This window comes from Cnephaeus nilssonii, assembly GCF_951640355.1.
Source record: "Cnephaeus nilssonii genome assembly, chromosome: 18".
NCBI lineage: Eukaryota > Metazoa > Chordata > Mammalia > Chiroptera > Vespertilionidae > Cnephaeus > Cnephaeus nilssonii.
In genome coordinates, this window is record NC_137089.1 from 21,567,522 (window position 1) to 21,594,808 (window position 27,287).

The window sequence follows — 27,287 nt, forward strand, 5'->3', positions numbered from 1 at the left end:
TTAAAACTACATTTGTTCCAGAAGCAAAGCATTGAACCCACACTTTCCTGACAAAGTTCTACTGTAAGCTATCTATGTTGCAATTATATGGTCAAGCACTTTCATTTCCTAGGACTAATTATGAGCTGCCCACGTTTCTATTTTTGCACAGTTCATTTCACTTTAAAAGTAGTTACACATGCACCATCTTATTTGTCCCACCCAATAGCCCCTAATGGTAAGGTATCCAGGAGACTTCTCATTGGAAACCAAGGTCATCTGTCAGCTAGTTACCATACTGGGCCTGAAATTCAAGTCTCTTGAGCCTTTATACTTACCACCAACTGTCACAGAATCCCTAAGCTATCTATCTTAGGGATAGGACAAAGTGAACTGTGTAATTGAAAGGATGCAAATAGCCTGGCCACCAAAAATGCAACAACAACTTCTGACAAACCCTCTACCCCTAGAGGTCCTTGGAAGATAATGGGCTAGTTGAATGGTTGAGTTAAGATAATAAGGTGTGGAGGGATGCTGCCCACCCATTTTCAGATCGGTGAGGAAATGTGTTTGTGCTGCAAAATTCCCTCTCATAACACCGATCATCCTATCCTCCTCATGATCCACTTACCCAACTTGTTTGCTTGTGACCCTGGCTGGAGCACAGAGCTCCCCCACAATTCTTTCCCTCTCCTCTAAGTGTAACTATAGCAAATGGACATCATGGCAGTGATTCCACTCATAAAGCCCAAACGCAGCTGTAGAAATGACTGAGATACAGAATCGCCATAAATGTGACGTCAGCTCCCGGGAAACAGGACTTAAACAACTCAAAGACTACAGTGTCAGTGTAGAGACCAACAATATTCGGACTATAACCATTTGTTCCAATCGTTTGTTACCGAGCAGTTCGTAGGACCGGCTTCCCTGTCCTATTTTAAACACATCGTAATTTAATTCTAAGAGCAACTCCAGGTATTAGTATATCTGTTATTTGGGGAGGCAGGTGCACAAAGGGGACAGAGCAACAACTGGCAGCTGAATCCCAACGTGATCATTAAACCAATCACGCAGACCTGGGCCAGTCATTTAAGCTCTGGGCCTCGGTTCCCTCCAGTACAAAACAGCCTGCCTTCCCTGCTTTTAACGCCCTTGGAATTGCCCCAGGAATTCCTCCCCATCCCCTAGCTGGTCGGCAAACTCATTAGTCAACAGAGCCAAATATCAACAGGACAACGATTGAAATTTCTTTTGAGAGCCAAATTTTTTAAACTTCAACTCCTAACGCCACTTCTTCAAAATAGACTTGCCCAGGCCGTGGTATTTTGTGGAAGAGCCACACTCAAGGGGCCAAAGAGCCGCGTGTGGCTCGCGAGCCGCAGTTTGCCGACCACGGCCCTAGCAGGTGAAATGTTCAAGCCAGCATCAACCACTGTGGGTTCTGGTACAGTCTCCTTACCTTCAGCGTGTTAGGGTCCAAGCTTCTCATTGATGATTTATTTTCAAATAGTCGACCTATTAACAGTGACCCTAAATAGTCTCCCGCGCTCGGCGATCACCTTTCCCCACTCCTAGGGGTGCGGACTAGGCCAGACCTTCACCCGGTTACCCCAAATCTTCAGCCTGTTACCCCAGACCTTCACCCGGTTACTTCCCACCACCTCGCCATTTCCCGGACCACCACCTGAAGGCCAAAGAACCCCCTAGAAGCAAAGCCATAGGAAGAAATTAGGGTGTCCTTGGAGGTCAAAGAGGGGGAGGGGGGCGGGGCTCTAGGACACCTGCCACCACCTGCCAACCCCTAAAGGGAGGCCTGGACCTGGCTCCTCCATGGAAGCGGCAGGGTTCGGAGATGGCTCCTCCCTGCAGGCCCCGCAAACCCAGCAGACCCACTTCCCCGGGGTCCGCACGGGTCCGAGGACACATGCAGACCGCCTCTCTCACCTGGAACCTCGGGTGCCCTCCCGCAGCGCCAGCGCCCGCGCCCGCACACCTTGCACCGCAGGGGAGACTAGCGCACAGGGGTCCAGGCAGGACCTTCAACAACCGCAGAACCAACCCAGAGGCCTGCGCTGCTGGCTCCTTTGCTGCCAAGGAGTCCCCCTGAGGAAGCCCCGCCCCGCTCCTTAACAGGTGCTTTGTGTGCGAGGTGATTGTGTGTCTATCCCAGCATTGTATGCTGACTGTGCGGAGGAGGAGCAAGGCAACTTAGCTCTCAGAGTTCATGGCCTCTGGAACTGGAGGGATGATGTTACTCAAGGATCTGTGTCTGAGTGACCTCATCTTCAAAGGGACATAAAGGTTCAGATTGTGGACATCACTTTCGAGACGGATAATATGATAACGGAGACTTCTGTGGGGTCATTAGGGAGTGAGTGCATTTTGCATGATGGAGCAATGCAAATAATTTGGGAGCAGACTACAGATGGAGACGATCTTAAACAGTGACAACAAATGGGCTGACACTCCTCTTAAGCAGAGGTAAGGTCTATGGCCCCTACGCTTAAGTGTGGGCAGGCGTGCCACTCGCTTGTAAACAGTAGAATGAGGCAGTAGCAATGCCACGTGACACCGGAGCTAGAACACAAAAGGCAATGTAGCTGCTGCCTTATTGGTGGACCTCTTTTTTTAAAAAAAAATATGTTTTATTGATTTTTTACAAAAAGGAAGGGAGAGGGATAGAGAGTTAGAAACATTGATGAGGGAGAAACATCAATCAGCTGCCTCCTGCACACCCCCCACTGGAGATGTGCCCACAACCAAGGTACATGCCCTTGACGGGAATCAAACCTGGGACCCTTGAGTCCGCAGGCCGACGCTCTATCCGCTGAGCCAAACCGGTTAGGGCTGGTGGACCTCTTGTGCTTGGAAAGCCTGGCTGCTGTGTAAGAAGGCCCACACCCTGAGGCTGTCCTGTGGGAGATGGCATGCCTGAGTCTGCCCCCAGCTCGCTCACTGTTGACAGCTAGCATCTAGTCTCAGCCACTGTGAGTGAGACATCTTGGACTTCGAAAAAAAAAAAAAAAAAGGTATTTTTCTTTACACAGCAGTGGTAACTGGGACAAGATATAAGGATTGGAAAAGAAATAAAACAATTATTATTCATAAAAACCAAATGTAGGAAATTTAAAATGTCTAAAGTCACACTATTACAATTACAAACAGATTCAAAAGGTAACTGTAAGTAGGACCAACCAACAAGTGGTCATTGCTCTTTATAATCCACTGAAAAATAAGTAAAAATTAAAAATTTAAAAATAATAGTGTTTACCTTAGCATTAAAATAAAAACCTAGCCGAAACCGGTTTGGCTCAGTGGATGGAGCGTCGGCCTGCGGACTCAAAGTTCCCGGGTTCGATTCCGGTCGAGGGCATGTACCTTGGTTGCGGGCACATCCCCAGTGGGGGGTGTGCAGGAGGCAGCTGGTCGATGTTTCTCTCTCATCGATGTTTCTAACTCTCTATCCCTCTCTCTTCCTCTCTGTAAAAAAATCAATAAAATATATTTTTAAAAAAACCTACATATATATGAAAACAAATACATTAACTATGTCTAAGTCCTCTGTTCAAAAACTATACAGTGTCAATAAGGGAAAAATTTTAAAGACCTGATTAATTGTGGGATATACCATGTTCTTAGATTGGAAAACTCAGGTCAATAATATATATATATATATATATATATATATATATATATATATATATATATATATATATATATTAGCTATCCTAAATAAATTTGCCTATTTAACGAAATCCCAGTCAAAATTCCAGTTGGCAATTTTGGGGTGGTCAGATAGCTGATTCTGAAATGTTAAAAGGCAACTAATAAACATAAATTCCCTCTTTAAAGAAAAGAGAGTGACTGATAACAATTGGTAAGCAGTTTGCTGACTTAATGATGGGAATTTAAGGATTCTCTGTGCATGGAGAAGCATTATATTTGGGAATCTGAATTTGATCAAAGTGAAGACTTTTTAAAAGAACAAATATTTGTAAACCCAGTTAAGGATGTTAACTAAAATATTTAATATAAGCTTTAGGTTAAATCTTCTAAATTTGCTTTAGACGTTAGAATGATATTCATCTCTAATTCACCCAGACATTCTGGTAGCTTAAACATTTCATTGTGACTAAGAAATGAAGTTTTAGAATAAGGCATTAACCAATAAGTGTTTCTGAGTAGTTTGGGGTTTAAAAGAAGTATTCAGTTATATAGCAGATAAATTTTCCTTGTTAAAAATTTGACATTATGCAATAAGATAAAATATTTTAATTTTTTGCAGTATTTATAAAATTATCTGATAGACCAGTAATGTTAAATATTCTACCTTTAAGTAAGTGTATTTATTGTTACTATATTATTATTAATAAAAAGGTGTTGAAAGAAGAAATATACACAATGTTTAAATGAATAAAAGCCAAGTGTATTATACTGTGGATTTTTTATGACAATTTCTAAGAGTTTCTGCATCTGTACTTAATACAGTTTCACATCAAGGCAAAAACAACATACTTCTGTTACACCTCTAATTAAATGAAAAATTGTATGTTAAATAAATGTAGTATTATGTATATCAAATATAACCTTATTTATTCTTAAATATGTGGAAACATGAAAAGATGATTTAATGAGATACATTATTTTTGGTTACAGGCAAGTTACTTAATCTTTTCTAGTCTATTTTTTTTTTAACCTGGAAATTGTAGATAATGAGACAAATCAAAAGGGGTTGTTCAGAGGAACATTTCAGGCCCTACCTGGTTAGTGTGGCTCAATTGGTTGGGCACTGCCCAGTGCACAGAAAGGTTGTGGTTTGAATTCCAGTCAGGGCACATGCCTGGGTTGTGATCCCCAGCAGGGGGCATGCAGGAGGCAGCCAATTGTTTCACTTTCACATCCATGTTTCTCTCTCTTTCTCTCTCCTCTCCCTCTCCTTTCTCTCTACAAATCAATAAAATACCTTAAAAAAAGAGGAACATTTCAGTTAACATGTATGGTCTAATCATACTTTCAATATATTGCCAATATCGTTTTGCTTTTTTTCCTTGTAGTTCCCCCCCCCCCTTTTTTTTTCTTCATCCAAGTAGTTTGTATTCTCTTTAAAGCTTCTAGAACAGGTGACCAAAATATTCTGAAACTCTGAGACCTTTGTTATTTCAAATAAAAATAACAAGTTTTTCCTGAGCCTATAAAAAATCTGAAGCAATTATCAATTTTACCTGTTATCTACTAAATTCGTTTTTTGCCACGTAATATTGTGGAATGAGATCCACACCTACATATATAAGGCACTTAGCAGTAAAGTAAAGGCACATAATAATAATTATGCCTATGTTGATCTATTTCATCACAAGTATTTTTTCACAAAAAGAATTTATATCATCTTAAATACTCAGAATAATATTAAATTATATACTAAATTATATACAATCATCTGGATGAATTCTAATTTTTAATAATCCTCACCTGAGGATATATTTTTATTAACTTGAGAGAGAGAAGAAGGGGGTGAGAGAGATATATCAATGTGAGAGAGAAACATCGGTCAGTTGCCCCCCACACTTATATCTCATATGTACCCTCAACATGGGATAGAACTGCAACCTCGGTCTATACCCTGACTGATAATTGAACCCACAACCTTTTGGTGTATGGGATGATGCTCCAACCAACTGAGCCATTAGGCCAGGGCCAGATTAGTTCTTTGAATGCTATTTTTAAATGCCAGGTATTTGAATGCCTAGACTCTTCTGAAAAAGAATGTCTTAAGTACAAAAAAGTAAATTGCAAAATGAAAGCAAAGAAGTACAGTTTTTCAGAAAGAAAACACTCTAAGATCTCTCAATAAAAGAGGTTGGTCCTAAGGCATTAAGTATTAGAAATTTCAAAGAATGGATGTCACTTCAAAATGAAAAACATCATTCAAGTGGGAGGATTCTATCTTGTCCTCTGACACACATCACTGACTTTTTCAGAAAAGCTTCCTTGCTGACACAAGAGAAGTGCTGTGATTATTTTTATGTTTGCTTTTGTTTGTTTTTCTGATAGGTCTTGATGTGCTCTGAATATTAGACGTGGTAAGCAAGATAACTGTTTATGTGAAAAATAACTAAATATATTTACACAATTTTAAATAGGCAAATATGTGTTATACTAAAAATATTAACACCTTTCTATATACAGAAGAATATCATTTCAATTTTCCATTAAGATTGAGTAACTGCAACATGAATTTAAATTTTTTTTAAATAGATTTTTATTGATTTCGGTGAGAAAGGGAGGGAGGGAGAGAGAGGAACATCAATGATGAGAGAGAATCATTGATTAGCTACCCCCTGAATACTCTCTACTAGGGATTAAGCCCCACAACCTGGTCATATGCCCTTCACTGGAATCTAACCTGGGACCCTTCAGTTCAGAGGCCAATGCTCTATCCACTGAGCCAAACCAGCTAGGGATGAATTTAAAATTTAAGATTTAAATTTTAATAAAATAATAATCATGAAAACTAAATATTTAACCTTTTGCACTCGGATGTCGAGTGTGACTCGACACGGTTAGCATTAGAATAAAGGAATCGAGAAAAAAGCAAGTGAATGCAAAGGGTTAATGTCAACATATTAAAAAGCTTTATGTTACTTATATGGAAAGAAAAATCAACATTTTAGAGTTATCATTGGTGTTTTTAGGAACATGTAGTCACTCACATACATTTTAGTTTGATGACCAGAATGAAATCTATATATATAAAAGCCTAAGTGACCGGCCAACAGTTCAACTGGTAGCTATGACACGCACTGACCACCAGGTGGCAAATGCTCAATGCACAGGCATGGAAACATGGAACAGAATGATGAATCTCAGAGGAAAGGGGGGACTGGGGAGGGCAGGAAGAGATTAACCAGATTTTATATGCACACTAGAGGCCTGGTGCATAGATTTGTGCACTGGTGGGGTCCCTTGGCCTGGCCTGCGGGGATCAGGCCAAAACTGGCAGTCCGACATGCCCCAAGGGGTCCTGGATTGCAAAAGGGCGCAGGCCAGGCCAAGGGACTCCATAAGTGCATGAATCCATGCACCAGGCCTCTAGTATTAATATAATAGAGTTCTTTTTGTTTCTCTAAATATTATCAGGTATCATTTCCGAGGCTGAGGAGACATTTAATGTTTTCAATTTATTGCAGTCTAGTCATTCAGCTCTGTACTATCTCTGTGACTTGGATTTTAACATCCAACTACTTACAATAAGTGACGAAAATTTCTGTGGCAGCTGCCAGAATAGCTGCAGTTTACCAATCTGAAAATCAGAAATCAAGCTAACACCATAGTAAAGACAAGAGATTAGATAATCAAGATTAAATAATCATTATACTGCACTCTGCTTCCAACTGTGTCGTTAACAGCCATTCTTCTCTATTGTGAGAACTCATTGTTAGGTAACAAAATGAAGTTTGAGGTCCTTTTGAATTTTTAAGGGAAATTAATTTATTTTTGATGCAGATTTGTGGAACAAAGGAATGCATTTTATACATGCAATGTTTAAATACGAACTGTTTGCAAGCATACTTTTCTTATTACAATATGTAAAACCCTACTATATAAGACACGATTTTCTGTATTAAATTGGAACTTTCTATGGGGCGGGGGCGTAGATTATACCTAGAATGTAATGACAGGATTTCTCAAAAGCCTTTATTAACTAACCTTTTATAATATGATTTTCAGGAGAAAAATGAAAAGGTTTCTCTCTTTCTATAAATGCAGGCAAAATATCCCAGGGACTTTCACAGCCTATTTTAAAAGTTTTGATACTCAAACATAAGTAAGTAAAAGAAAAATGGACTGACACCTATAATAGATAAATCTGCATGAATATGTGCTGTTTTTTGTGGCACAGACTTGCGTATTGTTCCTCATTGGCCTCTATTCCTTTTTTTCATAGTAATGTAAGTTTTAGCTGGGCACATTAAAATCCTGAATATACACCACATTTCCCCCCTTCCAGTGCACCCACAGTCCACGTGATTATAATCTGGCCAATTGGACATAAGTAGAAGTCTCATATAAATTTTTTGAGTAGGGAAGTATAATGAACTGACCATTATTAAAGAATGCACAGGTACTGGAAAGGCAAGGGAAAAAGCTAGGAAGCCAGGTTAGTATCTAGGGTAGTAGTCTAATTTAATCCAGGGAAGAAATTATGGTTGCTAGGACTCGGGTCTTAGTAGTAAAGATGTTCACCAAGTGTTAAGATTCAAAAAGTATTGTTATTCAATATTTTCATTTGATTTAGATGTAAGTTACTAGATGAAGAGAGGAATAAAGCATGACCTCATAGTTTTTGAACCATAGTGGTGCCATTTATTGAGAAAGACATGGGGATGAAAAAATTTAGAATTCATGGTGTAAAATATGATAGGCATATATAGTGAAATAATTCCAAAAATGCCACCATTCATTCATCCTATCTTCCCCCTTATATATGACGTCTGCCTTTTATAACTTTGTCAGGCCCTCATGGTCTGATCTTTGACTTGCTTTTATGACTTCCTTTAGCTAAGGGGATGTTAGTAGACCAAATCAAGCAGAAATTAAAAAATTACTTCTTCATTTTCACTTTTCTCATGTTTATTTCTCTAGTATAGGCATGAGAGAATGCCTGAAATATCATGTTAGTGGATGACAGGCTTGAGTATTGCCAAATCTCTCCATTTATTGTAGATGAGGTAAACCAGATTAGTCAATAAGCAGAAACATGAGTTAGTCTAGCCAAGATCACCTGTGACAGAGCCAACCTCTTTAGAAACTTGAGTAATAAACTTTCTTTAACCAATGAGAAGTATTTTGAACTGATTATTATTGAAGAATGTTATAGTCAGTTCACAACACATAAAATCAGGAGGACCTGCATTGGAGGTGTAAAGAATGATGGTATATTAGTAGGAAATCATTGATTAAAAAGGGCACCTGGGAGGCAAGTGATAGAAATGTTTTAAGAAGAAGCAATGAGAAGTGCTATGTGTTAAATGCTGAAAAGAGGAACAGTAATTTGGGAACTGATCTTTAAATCTGTCAATTTTTTTTTATCATTGTTAACCCTGGCAATAGGATTCAATTGAATGGAGGCAAAATCCTAATTAAAATATATTCAAAGAGGCATGTTAAAAATAAAGACGGTGACCATAGAAAATATAGAAAACTTTGTGAGGACATTATCGTAAGGAGAACCAGAGCAATGGAGCAAGGGATGGAAGTAATTCAAGATCAAGAAAAGTTTATTTGTTTGCTTTTTTTTACCCTAAGATGAAAGCTAATACCATATCCTTTATGGAAAGCAATGGAAAAGATTTATTAGGAAAAAAATAATAATATACAAGACAGAGACACAATTGCAGAAATGGAGTAAAGGAAACAAACAACAACAAAACTCCTAGAATTTAATACATTAAAAGAGGATCTGGCCTATTCCAGGTGCCATCACATCTAATCTAATAATAGACAAATATGCAAATTGACCGCACCTTCGCTACACCCAAGCCACGCCCACCAGCCAAGCCACGCCCACCAGCCAATCGGGACGGATATGCAAATTATCAAAACAAAGATGGCGGCTAATTTGCATATCGCGACAGCATAGAAAGAAGCCAAGAGCTGCAGAAGGGAGCAAAGCTGCAGAGAAGCAAGCAAGCCAGGGCGGGGGGGGGGGGGGGAGGAGGAGAAGGGAGGAGCGGAGGCGGGGCCGGGGAAGTTGAGCAGGCGGGGCCGGGGGAGAAGGGGCGGGGCCGGGGGAGAAGGGAGGAGCGGAGGCGGGGCCAGGGGAGAAGGGAGGAGCGGAGGCGGGGCCAGGGGAGAAGGGAGGAGCGGAGGCGGGGCCGGGGGAGAAGGGAAGAGCGGAGGAGGGGCCGGGGGAGAAGGGAAGAGCGGAGGCGGGGCGGGGGGAGAAGGGAAAAGCAGGCAGGCTGGCAGAGAAGGCGGGCCGGGGGAGAAGGGAAGAGCGGAGGCGGGGCCGGGGGAGAAGGGAAAAGCAGGCAGGCTGGCAAAGAAGGCGGGCCGGGGGAGAAGGGAAGAGCGGAGGCGGGGCCGGGGGAGAAGGGAAAAGCAGGCAGGCTGGCAGAGAAGGCGGGCCGGGGGAGAAGGGAGGAGCGGAGGCGGGGCCAGGGAAGAAGGAAGGAGAGCGGGCTCGCGGAGAAGTTAGAAAAGCAGGGGGGCTGGCGGAGATCGCGGGGCGGGGGACAAGGGAGGAGAGCAGGCAGGGCGGGGTAGAGTGCAGCAGGAAACCCTATTGCAGGATTTTTCCTGCAACGGGAACGCTAGTCTAATATAAACATATATGTAGCGATGTACCACAAGTTAGGAAACCTTGAACTAGGTCAAAATCATTATTCTCTTCAGCTTTTCAATGTTGACTAATACGCCTTTGTTCTGTGGCCTAACAGTATGTTTTTCATTAGCATATAATTAGTAAATAATGTAAGTAGTTTATGTATACCTATAGCAATATGATTTATTATTTTCTAATCATTCATCTACATTCATCAATATTTACATCATTGTATTATATTTGACACCCATTAATAAAGATTTATTCTAGTCATAACTAATTTTACAATAAAGGGTTCTTTGCTTCACGGACCTTATAATTCTCCATAAAGTTCCTGTGAATTTTTGCTTATGCACTTATTCAAAGGACTGAATAATAATCATTAGTCAATTAGTCCCTACACAAAACTTGCCATTCTTCCATTGTGCCCCCTTTCAAGTCAATTAGAATTAGTGTCTCATCATGTTCCAGTTCTGTCTCTAGCAATGAATGACCTGTTAGCTCAGAGCTGCCACTCTTGAGTACTTCTTTTAGCCTCTGTCAGGGTTTTGACCTTTGTCAATGGAAGAGCAGTGTGTGTGTGTGTGTGTGTGTGTGTGTGTCCATGAAAAGTGTCATTTGTTTCCTTGGTTCAAGCTAAAAATGAATTACTCCATTGGCTGTGCTATGGTTCTGGGAAACCTTAGCCAAGGATGCTCCTGCATGACTTATTTAGCCTAAATAACACTTGGGTAAATTGTCACATCTATTTTCTTATTTGACAACACTCTAAAGAAAACAAAACCAATAGTTGGATATAGTGTTCCTTTTGAAAAAAAACAGAAATTCAAAGAGTTTATATGGCACGACTAAACATTATAATATACATCAATATATACTAATGAATATATATCAAATACACACACACACACATATATGTGTGTGTGTGTGTGTGTGTGTTAATTCTCACCCGGGGACATATTTTTTTTTTCATTGATTTGAGAGAGAGAGAGAGAGAGGAACATCAATGTGAGAGAGAAACACCAATGGATTGCTTCCCATAAGCACCTCAAGTGGGGATTGAACCTGCAACCCAGGTATGTGCCCCAACCAGGAATCAAACCTGGTATGTAGGATGACACCCCAACCAACTGAGCCACACCAGGGCTATGTTTTCAATATATTGATTATTAGGTCAATATGTAATATTAAGTGTATATCTATAATGTCAATATATAATATTGTATATATATGGTGGAACTGAAAAAAATACTAGCTAAAATGTATTGAATAGTGCTTATATAAGAGGCACTACTCTGTAGATGTTGCATCATTCACTCCCTTGATCTTCAAAACAACCTTGAAGAATCAGTATATTACTCATTTTTCATTATGAAGAACTGAGCCTCACAACATCTGAGTGATGAAGTCAGCATTAAATATTAGGTTTTATAACACCAGGTCTAGCATTAAAAAACAAACATTTCCATTACCCTAAAGGTACTATTAAGAAGAAAGACATGCTGTATCAAATATGCATTATTAAAATGTAATCCTTAAAAATAAAAATCTGAAGTACACTTTAATCATAAGATTATAATTAAATTGTATTTAACCTATGCATTAACATATTAAAAATATGCTATTTACTGATGTAATTTAACAAAGTAAAGGGAAAAATGTAAATAATCCATTAAGTGTATCTCTTTTTAGTTAAAAATGGAGCCATTTGAGTTGATTGATTATAAAATGCATCTTCTAAACTCGTTCTTTCCCTTCTTATATTTCTTATCTCATTTTCAACTATCACCTAAGTAAGTGATACATGAGGCATAATTCTAAGATGGGTTCCAAGACTTCCGCCCCCTCTCCTGAGTGTAGGTGGAATTTTTGGCTATGGTGGAGTAATGGCCCCCTCTATTAGTTAGCATTATACTAGTATACCAGTGTTGATGAGACAATCACTCCTGAGATTATGTTATAGGCAAGCTGGAGCAGGAAGTAAAGTCAGAGAGATGTTCTCCCGCTGAGCTGGAAGAAAGACAGACAGAATTGTCTTTGTGGGGAGGAACAATGAGGAGCCACAGACAGTCTATAAAAACTAAGCAAAGTTCCTGGTCCATACCTGGCAAAATAAGGACCACAGTTACATTGCTGCTAAGCAGTATGATCCCTGCAACAAGTGAACTTGGAATAGAACCCTGGCCTTAGGTTCAATCACAGGACTAGTCAACACCTTTTGGCTGCAGCTTTGTGAGATCTTAGCTAAGACCCCAGCTGACGCCTGCCCAGACTTCTGACCTACAGAATGATGAAATTACAAGGTGTGCCATGTGTGTCCAATAACTAATGGCAATGTGTTATGCAGCAATATAAAACAGATGGAAATTACAATTTTGTGGGGGGGAAATCCTTTAAATATCCCAATGAGAAACAAATGCACGCCAAGCATGTCAAACCTGCCGGCCACGAGTTTGACATGTTTGGACATGGAAAGACACAGTGAAATTTTGTATGAAGGATAGCTAGTGATGACTAGTGCCTGGAAGTGATGACCAAAAGAGCTCCCTGTCAGAGATCTGTTTGTAAACTGAGGAATAAAGTCTTCCATGGGAAGCACCATGACAGAAGCAAAAGTACTGAAAAGTGTCTTCAAAGATGACTGATAACCAAATAAATTATTATAAATTCAAATCAATATGAAGAAAACTACTTTGAAAGATTCGATTATTTTAACTATATGTTTGGGAATATTATCATTAATTTAATAATTAGATTTAAAAAGAGCAATATGGAGCCCTAACTGGTTTGGCTCAGTGGATAGAGCATCGGCCTGCGGACTGAAGGGTCCCGGGTTCGATTCCGGTCAGGGGCATGCTGGTTGTGGGCACATCCCTAGTTGGGGGTGTATAGGAGGCAGTTGATCCATGTTTCTCTCTCATCGATGTTTCCAACTCTATCCCTCACCCTTCCTCTCTGTAAAAAAATCAATAAAATACTTTTTTTTTTTAAAAAAAGAGCAATATGGAATGAATATTTAGTCACCTGAAATACTAAAAGTACCACAAACAGTGCCTTGAGGTCAATTCACATTTGGTTCCATGACGAAGAACTAATATGTTGTTCAAAGAGTATTGTTAATTAACATTGCTTCAGATTAGATTCTTGCATTTCTTTTGATTTTTTATCATCTACTTCCCATCTACTTTAGCCCATTATGACCTTTCAGGAACTAAGGTTATTCTCCCACTCCACTCCCCCAACTCTGGCCAACTAAAAAGCATGCTTTTTTTTTTCCTTTCTCACTGTGGCAGTCCATTAAGTAAGGTTTTAACATCTTCCCACACTCATTAAGATTATAGGTTCACTTTTAAATTTTTTTATTTAAAGAGTATACAAAGTCTAAATAATATATTTACAAGTTAACATATCACACTACATAGAAAAGGCATATCCTTTTTATTGAAATAGTGAAGACATTTTGTCAACTATGCTATCCAATGTGTATGGTGAAAATTCCTAAAAACTACATCTTAAAGCTGAGAATTGTGTAACAAGTACTGAAAATGGAATTTGATGATATAATTACTTCTCCATGAAGATATATAATTTCCTCTAATACAGTAGGTATGTTAATTGAATCAAAATGATTGATACCTGTTATTATTCCTATTGAAATATTTCATTTGCATATTTTATTTTAGCTGTGTTTACTTTTTCATGAAATTAAATGTTACCCTATTAAATAGAATAATCCTATATAATAAAAGCCTAATATGCTTAGTGTCCGGTCATCTGGTCGGCTGTTCAACCAATCAAAGCATAATATGCTAATGATATGCTAAGGCTGCTCAACTGCTCACTATGACGTACACTGACCACCAGTGGGCAGATGCTCCAACTTGTAGGTTAGCTTGCTGCTGGGGTCCAGTCAATCGGGACTGAGCGAGATGAGCCGGACATGCCCTGGAGCCTTCCCATAGTCCTTCCCTGGCTGGCCAACCTCCTGCGTCTCTCCCCAGCCCCTATCATGACCGGTGGGGTCCTCAGCCTGGCCTGTGTCCTCTTGCAATCTGGGACCCCTCGGGGGATGTTGGAGAGCCGGTTTTGGCCCGATCCAGCAGGCCAGGCCGAGGGACCCCATTGGTGCACAAATTTGTGCACTGGGCCTGTAGTATTTTAATAAAAAAGAATCCATGTTAAGTTTAATTTTCTGTGATATTTTATCATGCTTAAAAACAAATAATAAACATAAAATTAATTTTTCTAATGTACCACATTTTGGTAGTGGGGAAATCAAGATAAATTCACACATTAATTTCTTGACCTATCTCATACTATGCTTTTTCTTTTAAACTTCTATTTTTGTTCTATCAATTATAACAACTTGTCCCAATGTATAGCCTTCGAATCTGTGAAACACAAAAATTACATTTGACATATAATTAGAATATTGAATTAATCACTGTCTCAATTAAACTTAATTCTAGCGTTCATATCAAAATGATAAATTATAGCAGTTGACAAATATGACACATTCAGCAACCTATATAAAAGAAGGAAATTCAATGTGAAATGAAATTACCTACTAGGTTTAATCATTCTATTTCTGGAGAATAAAATACAACCTTGAATACCATCTCATCTTTTCCACATGAAGCACAAAGATTAAGTAGGTCATATATCACTGACTTTAGCAATTTCTCATTTTCAGCTTGTTGTGTTTTTTTTTTTATGCTCTATGAGCATAAAATGCTGCCCTTGGCCAGCGGGGCCACCTCGGAGGCCTCCTCTCCATCACCCCCTCCCTCCCACTGCCCTGTTGCTCCCTCAGGTGCAACCCTGGCTGCTGTGAAGCTCCGCCCCTGGGAAGCTCCGCCTGGGAGGCAGTGTTCAGGCCTGTCTCCAGCAGGCTTTCCTGGCCTCCCGCTGCTACCTCCTGGTGCAGCAGCCTGTATTCGCCTTCAGTCATCTCCACCAGGCTTAGGCCAAAGGGTTCCCTCTCCACCTCCAGGCCGGGGAAGAGCCAGCAGCCGCCACTCTGCAGGGGCTTCAGCAGCACAGCTTGGATCTCCTCACAGGGCACCTCAGAACCAAGAGACAGATGGTCAGGCTGGGTGCAGACTGAAGACTCACACCCATCCTGGAAGAGTGTCATGCGCAGAGAAGACACGCCAATCTGGTGAATTTCCTAACCAGGTTTATTTTGCAGAATCTTCTTTGCAGTTCCAGGTTACATGTGTGCCAGGTCACTGGTTCTCTGGCTCTCCTGAGCAGGGGTGTGGAGGTGAGCAGAGCAGGCTTGGCCCTGCTTGTTTATTAAACCCTTTCCCCCACCTGAGGAGCGAGAGGGGAGGCTGGGTCTACTCAGGCCTCCCAGCACCACCCTCTGGGGTCGGACCTCTGACCAGACGCATATTTCAGACGAGTCTGTCACTGTGCAAATAAACATTCCACCGCAAGAACAGGGTCAAGCCAGAGTGAAAAAGCGATCCCAAGCTCATTAAATTTGTTTAAAGACAGCCTCCCACTATCTCCACCTGAAAGACGTGGGTTGGGAATGGCACAGGGGTCAGTCTGTAAAAGGTGCATGAGCTAACAGGGAGCATTATTTAGAGGAGAGAAAATATTCACCAGGACCCAGCCATGTTTTCAAATAATTATAACGTGTTTCACCAGTGCATTTGCAAAGTTTATAAAAATATCCGTAATATATTTTTTTCCTTAGATTCTAGTTACCAGTGTGACAACTCATATAATAGTGATTGCATTATTAATTTCTGTGTTTAAGCTGTATAAAGCTGACTTTATGCATTTCCCTTGCCGACTACATTGTAGTTAATAAAATAAAACACACCCATCGCATTTGTGTTTAGGGAACAAGGAACTGAACACACCCCTGGTTTGTTTTTCTAATAGAATAAATGGCAGGCAGCCACATCTGAATGGCCCTGAGTGGGGCTCTCCCAGATGCAAAGGGACTTTTTGGACTCCAGGCACAATTCATCAGCACCAGGGCTGGGCTGAGGGGCTGGTATTCAAGAGATCTGAAATCTACAATGTTAACAAATGAAACTTTTGTGATAATATTGAGGATCATTCCACTGATCTTCCTAGGAAAAGGGATGTTTAACTTCACTAATAAGAACATGAAGAAGGTTAAGACATCTACAAATAGACGGCTACGTACATAAATAGAACAATGGGATAAGCCGTGAATAGCCCAGACAAACTACGTAAGGTGATGTACCGCAGGAGACTTTATTATCCTTTTCCAAGTCCTTGTGATGAACAGAACAGTCCCCTAGATGTTGGGGCTGTAACATGGCAAATAAAGAAAGTAAACTGGCTGTGCAGGCCACCTGCCTGAAGAATTACACCTTCAGAGTCCAACATAGTTGCTTAACTCCAGTGATTCTGATTCTTCACAGACACCCATCGTCAAAATACAGTGTTTGTTTTGTGTTGTTTTTCTGAGGTTTCTCAGGATCATGAGACAATGGTACAAGTTTTGTTCAGCAAAAATTTGCGATTGAATGTAGCTTTAACTTTCTGGAAAAAGGGAATTGTAAGTGAACTTGCAGCTTATTTTGGTTTAGATAGAAGAAAGACCTTGGAGTGGGGGTGGGTGGCCTTTTGTATTGACGAATAATTTATAGGAAGAAAACATTACACCTCACCTTGCTGCAGTGTATACTTATTGTCTCTAGTAAAGACACCATTTAAAAACAAATTTGAAGACTGTATAGTAGTTGTTTTAAAAGGTGGTCATCAGAACTATCATCCCAAACAGAAATTGTAAATAATGAAAATATTCACATTTAAAAAACAACCATTAAGCGATTGTGGGAACAAGAAAACCATCTAACTTTGGTTCCAGGATAATACTGATAATATAGCTAAGGATCTAGATGCTTATTTATAACAGTTGCATTGAGAGACTTCATTAATTAAAGAGCATTTGGTTATACAAAACATCCTTGAACTACTTGATTTCCCAAAAAATGCCTCATAATGAAATGGTAAATTGTGAAGGAAATCAAAACCCTTTTTTTATATAGCCACATAATGAAAACACTAACAAAACTGTAACAATCTGCTTTATATTTAAGTGAAAAATTATCTGAAAAGAGCAACTTCAACTTAAATGAGGTGAAGGTGCCCTATGAAGATTGTTCACCTTGGATGCACTTCTATTTACATGGTTATTTGGCAACATTGTCTAAAAATACTGGATCTTAGTGCAATCCTGCATAAGAATATACCTTATGCTATGTGGGAAAAAATAAGAAAACATTACTAGAAACCACAAAGATGAATCATTACTTTTTTTAAGATTGTATTTTATAAGAAAACACTCAAATGCATGTAGCTATTTTCTTATGTTGAAAAGACTTTGAAAGTTCAAAACATCATAGCAAATAATCAATTCTAAAACTGATGGGAAATATAAGACATTGTTGTGGGGGCTAGCAATCTGAATCTGTGCCAGTAAACTGCCTTCTAACGCACACTCTTGCTAGCCAATAATTAACTCCATTGATGCCTGTCCTGCCTTGCAGAACCTATTTCCCAGAATAGTCACTTTTTGCAGAGGCCATAAAACATGAACCATACACAAACCCCTGAGGGGGTTATCTGCCCTAAGCCAATTCCAGCATGTCATAATTGCAAGAGTTTCATCAAAAGGTTGATGGAACTTGGGGACTCAACAAGGGCTAAGTCATATATATCGCTTGTTGGGAATGGCTGAAGGCATTTCCCCAAACCTGAAAAGGATGCATTAAATTGATTGTTTGCTGCCAGACAGCTCAGGGCTGTTGCCATGTTATTGCCTCCTACTGGCCAAACACCTGAACAGCCGTAGGCTATTCCCCAATCTGACAATGGAGTCTGTAGATTAACCCTGGCCTTTGAAGTGTATAACTCCATCTTGCCTTAGGACAATTTGTGTTAATAAAAAGCAAGGGGTCCTGAGACAAGGAGAACTTGGTTTCTTTAACCAAGCTCCTCTGCCCCTTCCCCCCCCCCCCCAATATGCCTTTCAAAATTATGTTTCGTCTCTATACTCTTATTTAGTTTACGCACAGCCCCTTCTCCAGATTCCTGAACCCTTCTAGATGCCGGATCAAGACCAACAGCGTTAAATGTCGCCCAACATCCAGCATTAGTTATCAGCGCTGGTGCCAGGCCAGGCCTTTGGGTGTAATATCACATCCCCCATCCCAACACACGGGGCTTTTCACAAAGCCCTCGAAAGGTCCGGAAGCCTGATCCATGTTTGGGAGACAAAGAAACCAAAGGGTATAAAGGAAAAACTTCCTCCATATTCAATCACTCAGGGATTTGGAGAACTGACCCCCTGAGTCACTGTACTGGTACACCTGAAACATCTGAAAATAAATGGGTTTATCCTGAACCTCCGGGTACTCCCTGTGTATTTTTCGGTCTCCTGGTAAATTCTGTAACAAAACTTTTTGTCCACACTGAGATACTGTGCATACAAAATGCCTTAATCATTAATAAGTCAAGGTGTGTGATACCAATATCAATTTAAAAAATTAAAACCAACTATGCTTCTGGCATGAATAAAGTATGGAATTAAATCAGGGGTTTCCATTCACGTAAAAGGTTATTGTTAAAACTTATTCCACACCATTTATAAAATGTGTGAATATTTTTAATATCCTGGCTTAATTTTGCCAGAATCATATCATGTATATATAAAATGGGCTTGTATGAATTCTTAGCTGGAAATGTTCATATAGAGTTGGCTAATTTATATTCACTTTCCATTATATAGAGATTTCTAATACTTTCAGTTCTGTATCATTTACACTTTCTTCATTTAAATAAATTTACTAAATATTCCTATTTTTTGCTTTTTGAAATTGTGGTTTTGATTGAACTCTAATTCTTTTTCACTATATTATGTTTTAAACAATTACATACAATGCTTTAGAAATGTTTACAGTTAGTGGTGACCTTGTGTTTTAAATCCCAGCACTATAATACTACCCCCTCCAATGATTGGCATAAAATGCCATCAGATTGTATAAGGTCTTTTGGTTTTTTTAATACCATTTCTGGTGTCAATGAACTCCCTCCCCATAAAAAAGAAAGGAACCATTTAGTTCAAGGTAGTAAAGATTTTGAAGCAAAGAAAATATCCATAAATAGTAAAAATAATTATATGTTTCATTTATGGCTTTTCTCAAGTAAAGGCCAATAATTTTTCTAGACCTTATTCATTTAATGTAAATATATGTTTACCCAATTTCTAAGTGGGTAAACATGGCAAATGTCTGCCTTTTAACACATTCACTGGAGTTTTAATTCTTTGAAAGAGACAGATGTATTTAATCTTTCCTCATCACTGATAACATTATTAGATATCCTATATATCAGTTGAATTTAACAAGCATTTGTTAAGTGCTTGCAGTGTTCCAGGAATGTGCTGAAATATGGGACATTTTTACAAAACAAATAAAATATATTCTATATCCTCAAGTTTCTCACGGACTAGTGTGAGTGAAAACTCTAAAATGGTAGAATATAGTATTGTGATAAGGTGTGTAAATATCTGTGCACATAAAGAAAAGGTCATTGGGCATTGTTGGGCTCAATCCTGGCTTCCATAGATGACTTTCTGAAGTTGATTAAGGTCTACACAAATCTGGAAGGATAAGAAATAAGTGGGCTGGTCAGAGGTTTGTGTAGGGTAATCTGAGCAGAGGAGTTGGAGGTTGAAGGTAGAATAGCTTAAAAAAGCATAGTATATGTGGAAATGTAATATGTTCATGTGACTGTTTCATAAGTTGAGGCAAAGGGTGGTGGGAAACAAGGCTGGAGATCTATCTAGTTTCAGAGGTTGTATATTGCACACTGTGCAGAAACACAAAACATTTAAAATGTATGGCTTAATTTCTAAAAACATTTATAGTGTTCACAGTACTGTTGAAGCTTTGTTGTGAGTACAGTTGAAAGTGATTTATGTCTTCCTGGATAAATGATGTAGAACAAGTAGTAATAAGTGTTTGTGTATACCCAACCAAATCCACATATTTATTATAACTGTCTTTTCATTCCATTTTAAAGGTAATATTTAAGGAAAAGGCTGATTTGTGTCATTCTCTGGATTGGGATTTTGAACACTTCCAACTGTTTAAATGGAAGAGAAGATACTCATGATTTAGTGAGAAGGCCACAGTAGAATTAGGATGTTTCAAATCCTAAGTAGGCTGACTCTATGGAACCCAAAAGGCAAAAGACTTGAATTTGATCAGAAGCAAAAAAAAAAAAAAAAAAATGTGTTCGCATGTATGATATCTCCTTGCACTGTCTTTATAAAAAATATTTCTCATTTATTCATAAATGTGTTTAAGGTGAAGATTCATTTACTTCTTTTATGAATCTAACCTGCCTTTATGGCCAGCAAACTATGTATGTAATTTTATTTTAAATTTATCTTCTCACAATTCAACTATCTTGCCAGAAGCATAATTCACTTGATTCTAAATTGTAAGCTCTTCATTAAATTTCATATTGCAGTTTAAATTGTTAAAGCTTAGGAATTGAAATTAACCCCTGAAATTAAAATCACGAAAGTAATTTTATGTTTTCAAAGATAAACATTTAATAAACATGTGTGACAGGAACCTGAATACAATAGTAAATAGTATAAATATTCTTTTGTATGTCAATTATTTCAAAAGGACAAATAGCCTTACCCACTTTGGCTCAGTGGATAGAGTGTGGGCCTGTAGACTAAAGGGACACAGGTTCGATTCCAGTCAAGGGCACATGCCCGGGTTGCGGGCTTGATCCCTAGTGGGGGGGCATGCAGGAGGCATCTAATCAATGATTCTCTCTCATCATTGATGTTTCTATCTCTCTCTCTCTCGCTCTCTGAAATCAATAAAAATAAATAAATAAATGATTTAATTAATTAATTTAAAAGGAAAAATAATACATAGGTCACATATTATATACAAAAATATATTGCAGCTTTTGTAATACATAATACATATTGTTTCAATACACAACATTTTCAGTAATTCTTATTTTTGTAATGCTCTTTCATACTAAATTCTATGTGGTTACATGCACTTAACTATAAATGGAATTATGTTTATAGTTATATATAAAAATAAGTCTCCTAAATGTATACAATTTACATTTGCAGGGCATTTAAACATATTTTTACATTTAGGTTATTGCTTTGTTAAATCCCTGCTCATTGCAATTTTTAAAAAATTTTCAGTGTGAGCAAAATCCATATAAAATATTTAGCACTGTGATTGGCTGAAAAGAAATTACTCATTAAATGATACCTAACAGTAACAGTGTCATTAGCCAGATGATTCTAATGCATGTGGTCCAGTGTTGGCAGTTTGACAAACATAGATAAATGTACAAATATCACTAATAAATAGCATTTTCATAAATCCTAATCCATAAGGACAAAGTCTTGTAAAAGTTTTTTAAAATGAAGAAAATAATACATTATTATGTAGAGGGAGATGAAAAGAAAATAAATGAGATTCAGACATTAGGATCATCTTGAAATAAAAAAAAAAAAGGATGCAAGGATAAATGTAGAGGAAATAACTAGAGGATTAATTTTACTACAGCATGGGTAGGGTACAGAGTTGTAGTTTGAGGTAACTGTAGATGATAACCTGGATCCAAAATGTGAGGGTTGAGGTGGGTATTGAAGAACAGGCTTGATTCAAGAGTCTGTTCCATGCTTCTGTGTCTCTAGATCCATTTTGCTCATCAGTTTATTTTGTTCGGCAAGGGTGGAAAGTGCTTGGGAAGAGATCAACCAAAGAACTTGTGTGCATATATGCATAACCCATGGTTACAGACAATAGGGTGGTGAAGGTCTAGAGCAGGGGGCAGGGCTAGAAAGGGTCAATGGGAGAAAAAAGAGGGACATATGCAATACTTTCAACAATAAAATTTTTAAAAAGAAAGGACAGCCTTTGAAATTTTAAACTAAGTGTTCTGGATGTCACAATCAATATACCTGTTGGCTTTTATAGCATCATTGACCCTGGTTAAATAATGAAAGTGTTACATAGTGTTGTGCCTGGTGCAGTAGGACAAATGAAGACCACCAACACCCGCTCCAGAAAAAAATCTCTGGAACCTGTTAATATGTTATGCTACATGGCAAGAAGGATTTTGCAGATATAATAAAGATTAGTCTTGATTACTCGGGTGGGCCTCATGTAATCACATAGACCATTAAAAGCTGAGAAATACTTCCAGCTGAAGTCAGATATGTAGAGGGGGACAAGGGAGAAGATAGTAGAGAGATGTATCAGAAGAGGAAGGCAGGGAGAGGGACTCAATGCTCCAGTGTTGGCTCTCAGATGTAGGACTCAAGGACGCGAGTATAAGGAAGAAAGAGGCCTATAGGAGCTATCAGCAATAGATTCTTTACAGAGTCTTCTGACAAGAGCTCAACAAGCTGACATTTTTATTTCAGCCTTTGAGACCCTGAGCAGAGTACCTGGCAGAGATCAAGCAGGACTTCTTATCTACAGGATGTGAGATAATATATTTCCATTGTTTTAAGCTACTAAACTTGTGGCCATTTGTTCTGGTAGCAATATAAAACTAACAGACATAGTAAAAGATACCCATCACAAATCAATACCTGAAGATTCTGCAGCGTGATAGCCAATCCTTCAATTCTACCTGGATGCCGAGTACCTTATATTTTAATTCAGGAACTCCCACACATACATTTAAATGTCCCAAAAACATATGAGTCCATTTCACTGAAGCACAAATGTCAGGCAGAAATTTAATGTTGTATATGTAGAAAGAATGGGGAGCCTTAAAAATATATTTTAGTGTATTTCATACAACTTGACAGCCAAACCAGAAAACACAGCAATATCATAAGTCATCTTCCAAGTTGCTACATTTTCAGCATACTTATTACTTACTGAAATAATAAACTAACCTAAAATATCTTTATACGTACATGCACAGAAACAGATTTTCTAGTAAGGAGTCTTTAATAGAAAAACTATTGCATTACGAACTCTTTCAATGTTGCCAAAATTACATTACTTAAAATTAAACCTTTGTGTTTTAAACTATGAATTAAGTTGCTAAGATAAAAATATTCAACTGTGGTAAAAACGCCTTAAAGTAATGATTATTACTATCACGATGGAGGAAATGAAGTGTTGGGATGCATCCTCCATTTCTAGACAAAAGAGTTCAATAATGTACTAGGTACAAAATAGCGCTGAGCACTGCTGCAACAGGGGCATTATTTCAGATGGAAAAAAGACAAAACACTTTTACTCAATTGTTTGCTAGAGGGTATTTTTGTTTTCTAGTGAGAAAGGTAGCACTAGTTGAAACGTTCAGTTTAAAACCTGCCCCACATGCAAACTGCTAACCTTTATCCTAAAGCAATTCCATTTTATATAAGGTTGTTTTCTAGTGTGTTTTTTAAGCATATCATATTTTGAATGATCATGTGCTTTAGCGAGTAACCACCCCTGCTACTATGTTTTTGTACTTATGACAATATTAGATCTGGTGTGATACAGTCCTGGGGAGGTGGGCTGAAATCTGATCTGCTATTCCTATGAGTAAAGCAGGGGCTGTTACCTCAACTAGGTGTGAATTTTATTGTCACATCACATATGGAAGAAATTACAAGTCCGTGGCCTCTATCTGAAAGCCTCAGGAATAGATTATTTTGCCATCGGAATATTTTTACATTTTTTAAAAAGGAAAACATGCAGATTCTATACATTTTTAACACCCTCAACAGAGCCTGGGTTACCACCCCATTATTAAACAATATTTCCGTAGTGAACACATAAATTCCCACACTATGTGAGATCAATCAAGATGATGTGTCCTCCAATCAGTTCAAGTCATGTTTTGGTGCCAAATGAATTTGTACCAAACTTCTAGATTAAAATCTTCAGTATCAAGAACTTTTTCGTTTTCCTCTTTGTTGTTAAGGGATTCTAGATCTCTGGGTTTGGAAAGGTGGGTTTACAACAGGAGATGTTAACTCTTGTGTCTTAGTGGGATTTTTTTTCTTGACTTGAACTTGCAGAGAAGACAGATTACTGGTTTGATTTTTGGCAGAGAGGCAAAGCTCAGAGGGGGGCAGGGTGGAGACCATGCTGCCTGAATCTCTCATCAGGCCTAGTTTCCCTTAACTCTCACATTTTATTATCTTTGTTAATCTCTAAGCCTATAGTGATTTCATGGTCTCATTTCCTAAGATTTCAGGGAAAGACTGTTCTATGTCTAGGCATACTGCTATGAAGCATTAACACCCATCAATTTCAGCATTTTATTATACATTAACTAGAAACCCGTTGCACGAAGTTTCGTGCAATAGACTTCCCTTCACCTGGCTGCCAGCACCAGTTTTCGTCTGGCCACCCGCTGATCGGAGCGCCTTCTGAAGGCTGAGGGCGGGACTCGGGAGGCGCTCCAATTGGGGGCGGTGGCCAGAGGAAAACTGGTGCTGGCGGAAAACTGGTGCCGGCAGCCACGCAATCGGCCACCGGCAGCGGCGTCTTCCGTGGGCCCCATGGGTCCTCCCGCAGTGCCAGCCGTTTAGGCCTGCGGGAGGAGCGGGGAACGGGGACTCGCGAGTCCCCGCCCCCCCCCCCCCCCCCGCTCCTATTGCCAGCCAATCGGCCACCCTGAGTCCCGCCCCCTGTGCCTCCAGCCGGCCCAATCGTGGGCGTAGCGGAGTGATGCAATTTGCATATTACCTTTTTATTATGTAGGATGGTGAGTAACAAAGTGATCCGGGACAGGATTTGAGGTAACAGGATGAACTGTATCTTTCTTCTGGGTGATTCTTCCATTTCCACCCTGGAGAATTTCCTTATGACTACATTAGGCTATGCTGTGGTCCTTTTGTATTACATCACTTACCTTCATAATATACTTTAAACCCGTGAGCACTAACTGCAAAATCACTGGTCAAACGTAGCGAGAACACAGATTTGGTACTTGTTACTGGTGGTGGCAGATGGAATCCTGTTAACCTAAAAACAGAAAGGAATTAATTGTTAGTTTCTCAGACATTTTACCTAATAGGGTTCAAAGTGCATTAGAGTAATTTCATCATATTGCCAAGCTTTGTATAAGTATGTATGTACATATACGTATATACATACGTATGAGTTTATGACATGTTGATTAGATCTCACTTACCAAAAGCAATTACTGTATATATAAATATAATACTTTATTATTTATTTATGAATATATACACATTAATGTTTATTGTATCTATCATATTCATCATCTATATGAAAATATTGTTTAATTCAAACTTTGGGAAATGAATTGTAAGAGTATGTGTTTGTGCATATTTTCTGCTGATTTTAACAAGTGAGCATTTACAATTTTGTCAAATAATTTATTGTCCTAATAGTTCAAAATGTATGTAAAAATGGGAAATATTTAGTGAAATTTAATACTGAAATAAGAGATGTTCTCTAATTATAAAATCTTGAAACTGAAATTTCTAAAGTGATTTTGTTTTTATCAGATTCTAAAATTCCAGTAAGTTCTATTACATTTCATTACATTTTGGTTAATATTGCATATGCTTACATAATAAATATTTACCATCTTACTCATAATTTATCACTTAACTGGTTAATACTTTATTGCATATAATTACAAGCTCAATTATAAATAAGGTAATTTACAATTGACACTTCCAAAAGAAAAAATTTTTAAAAAGCACATTCATGGAATATAATGTTCCTAAAACAAATGAAGATACATAATTTTTATTTCTATGAACTGCTTTTTCTCATTTTAATTATTATGTAAAATTGCATGCAATGTAATTATATTTTTTATACTTGCTATTTAAAATCAACATTAAATGTATAAGATTAATCTATGCTGAAATTACCTTAGATTTTCATTGCTGTACAGCAGTAGTTCTCAGCTTTGTCTTAGGTCTGCTTACGTTATAGGACATTATTGAGAACCCCGAAGGGGTTTTGTGGGCTAGATATACCCTATTTCAACTGAAGCTGAGAAAATTTTAAATGTACATTTATTCTTTCATTTTAAAATAATCAACCACAACAAGTTAATTTTTTACGTGAAAACTCAGACTTCATTATTGAAAACAAATACTGGCAGTTGTTTTCCCTGAAGGAACAAGTCAGATTCAAGTTTTTAACCCTAATACGAGATGACAGGAGATTTGACTGGGTGGTGGGCACATGGTCCTATATACAGATTTTGTAAATTAGTAATGCACACATGAAACCTATATGGTCATGTTGAGTAATGTCACCCCAATAAAATTTTTAAAAAAAGTAAAATAAATAAATAAAATAAAAAAAGAAAACATATACTAAATACTCAAGTGTGACCAACAGTAATTTATGTTAGTCATTCCTTTAAGTAAAGAGTTTGTTCCATGAAAAAAAGTGGTTAGTTCAACTGACAGCTCAATCATATAACTTTTTCTTTGGGACAACCATCATATTTTGGCAGACACAGGAAGGATTTTTTGCATACTTTTTATTTTGTCACACAGGTCATTGAAAACAAGGGTACCAGTAGGGGGATATTTAATGAAATAATTATAGCTTTAACAGGAACTTCCTTAAGTACAATAGGATTGTTTTGTTTGCACTTTGGTAGGCTGTCATAAAGAATTCAGTGACTAGTGAGTACTAGTATAGTTTGAGGTCACCAATTCAGATTCTTTAATGCATGAGCAGTTTTACCCATTATTACTTTCGTAACAGGAGAACAAATGTGAGCACAGTGAAACAAGTGAATAAAGTCTCAGAATTATTATAGAAATATCTTTGATCTAGTGGGCCTCCTAAAAATGTCTCAGGACCTTCAAGGATCCAGGGGTCACATTTTGAGAACCATTGCTGCATGGGAATTCATTGTAATAGAGATACCACACTTCATTTATTCATCCTGCTGTTGATGGACGTTTGGGTTGTTTAGA

General features: G+C 38.4%; 1 protein-coding gene across 3 annotated transcripts in view; it reads right to left on the minus strand.

Moving 5' to 3' along the window:
* Positions 1-27,287, minus strand: part of CSMD3 (CUB and Sushi multiple domains 3) — a gene marked incomplete at both ends in the record, with an annotated part of 911,147 nt that overhangs the window by 757,282 nt on the left and 126,578 nt on the right. For all 3 annotated transcript variants that reach the window (XM_079795927.1, XM_079795926.1, XM_079795925.1), the window contains one exon: positions 25,223-25,335. In XM_079795927.1, coding sequence (XP_079652053.1) covers positions 25,223-25,335 — 113 coding nt within the window. The remainder of the gene's footprint in view (positions 1-25,222; positions 25,336-27,287) is intronic.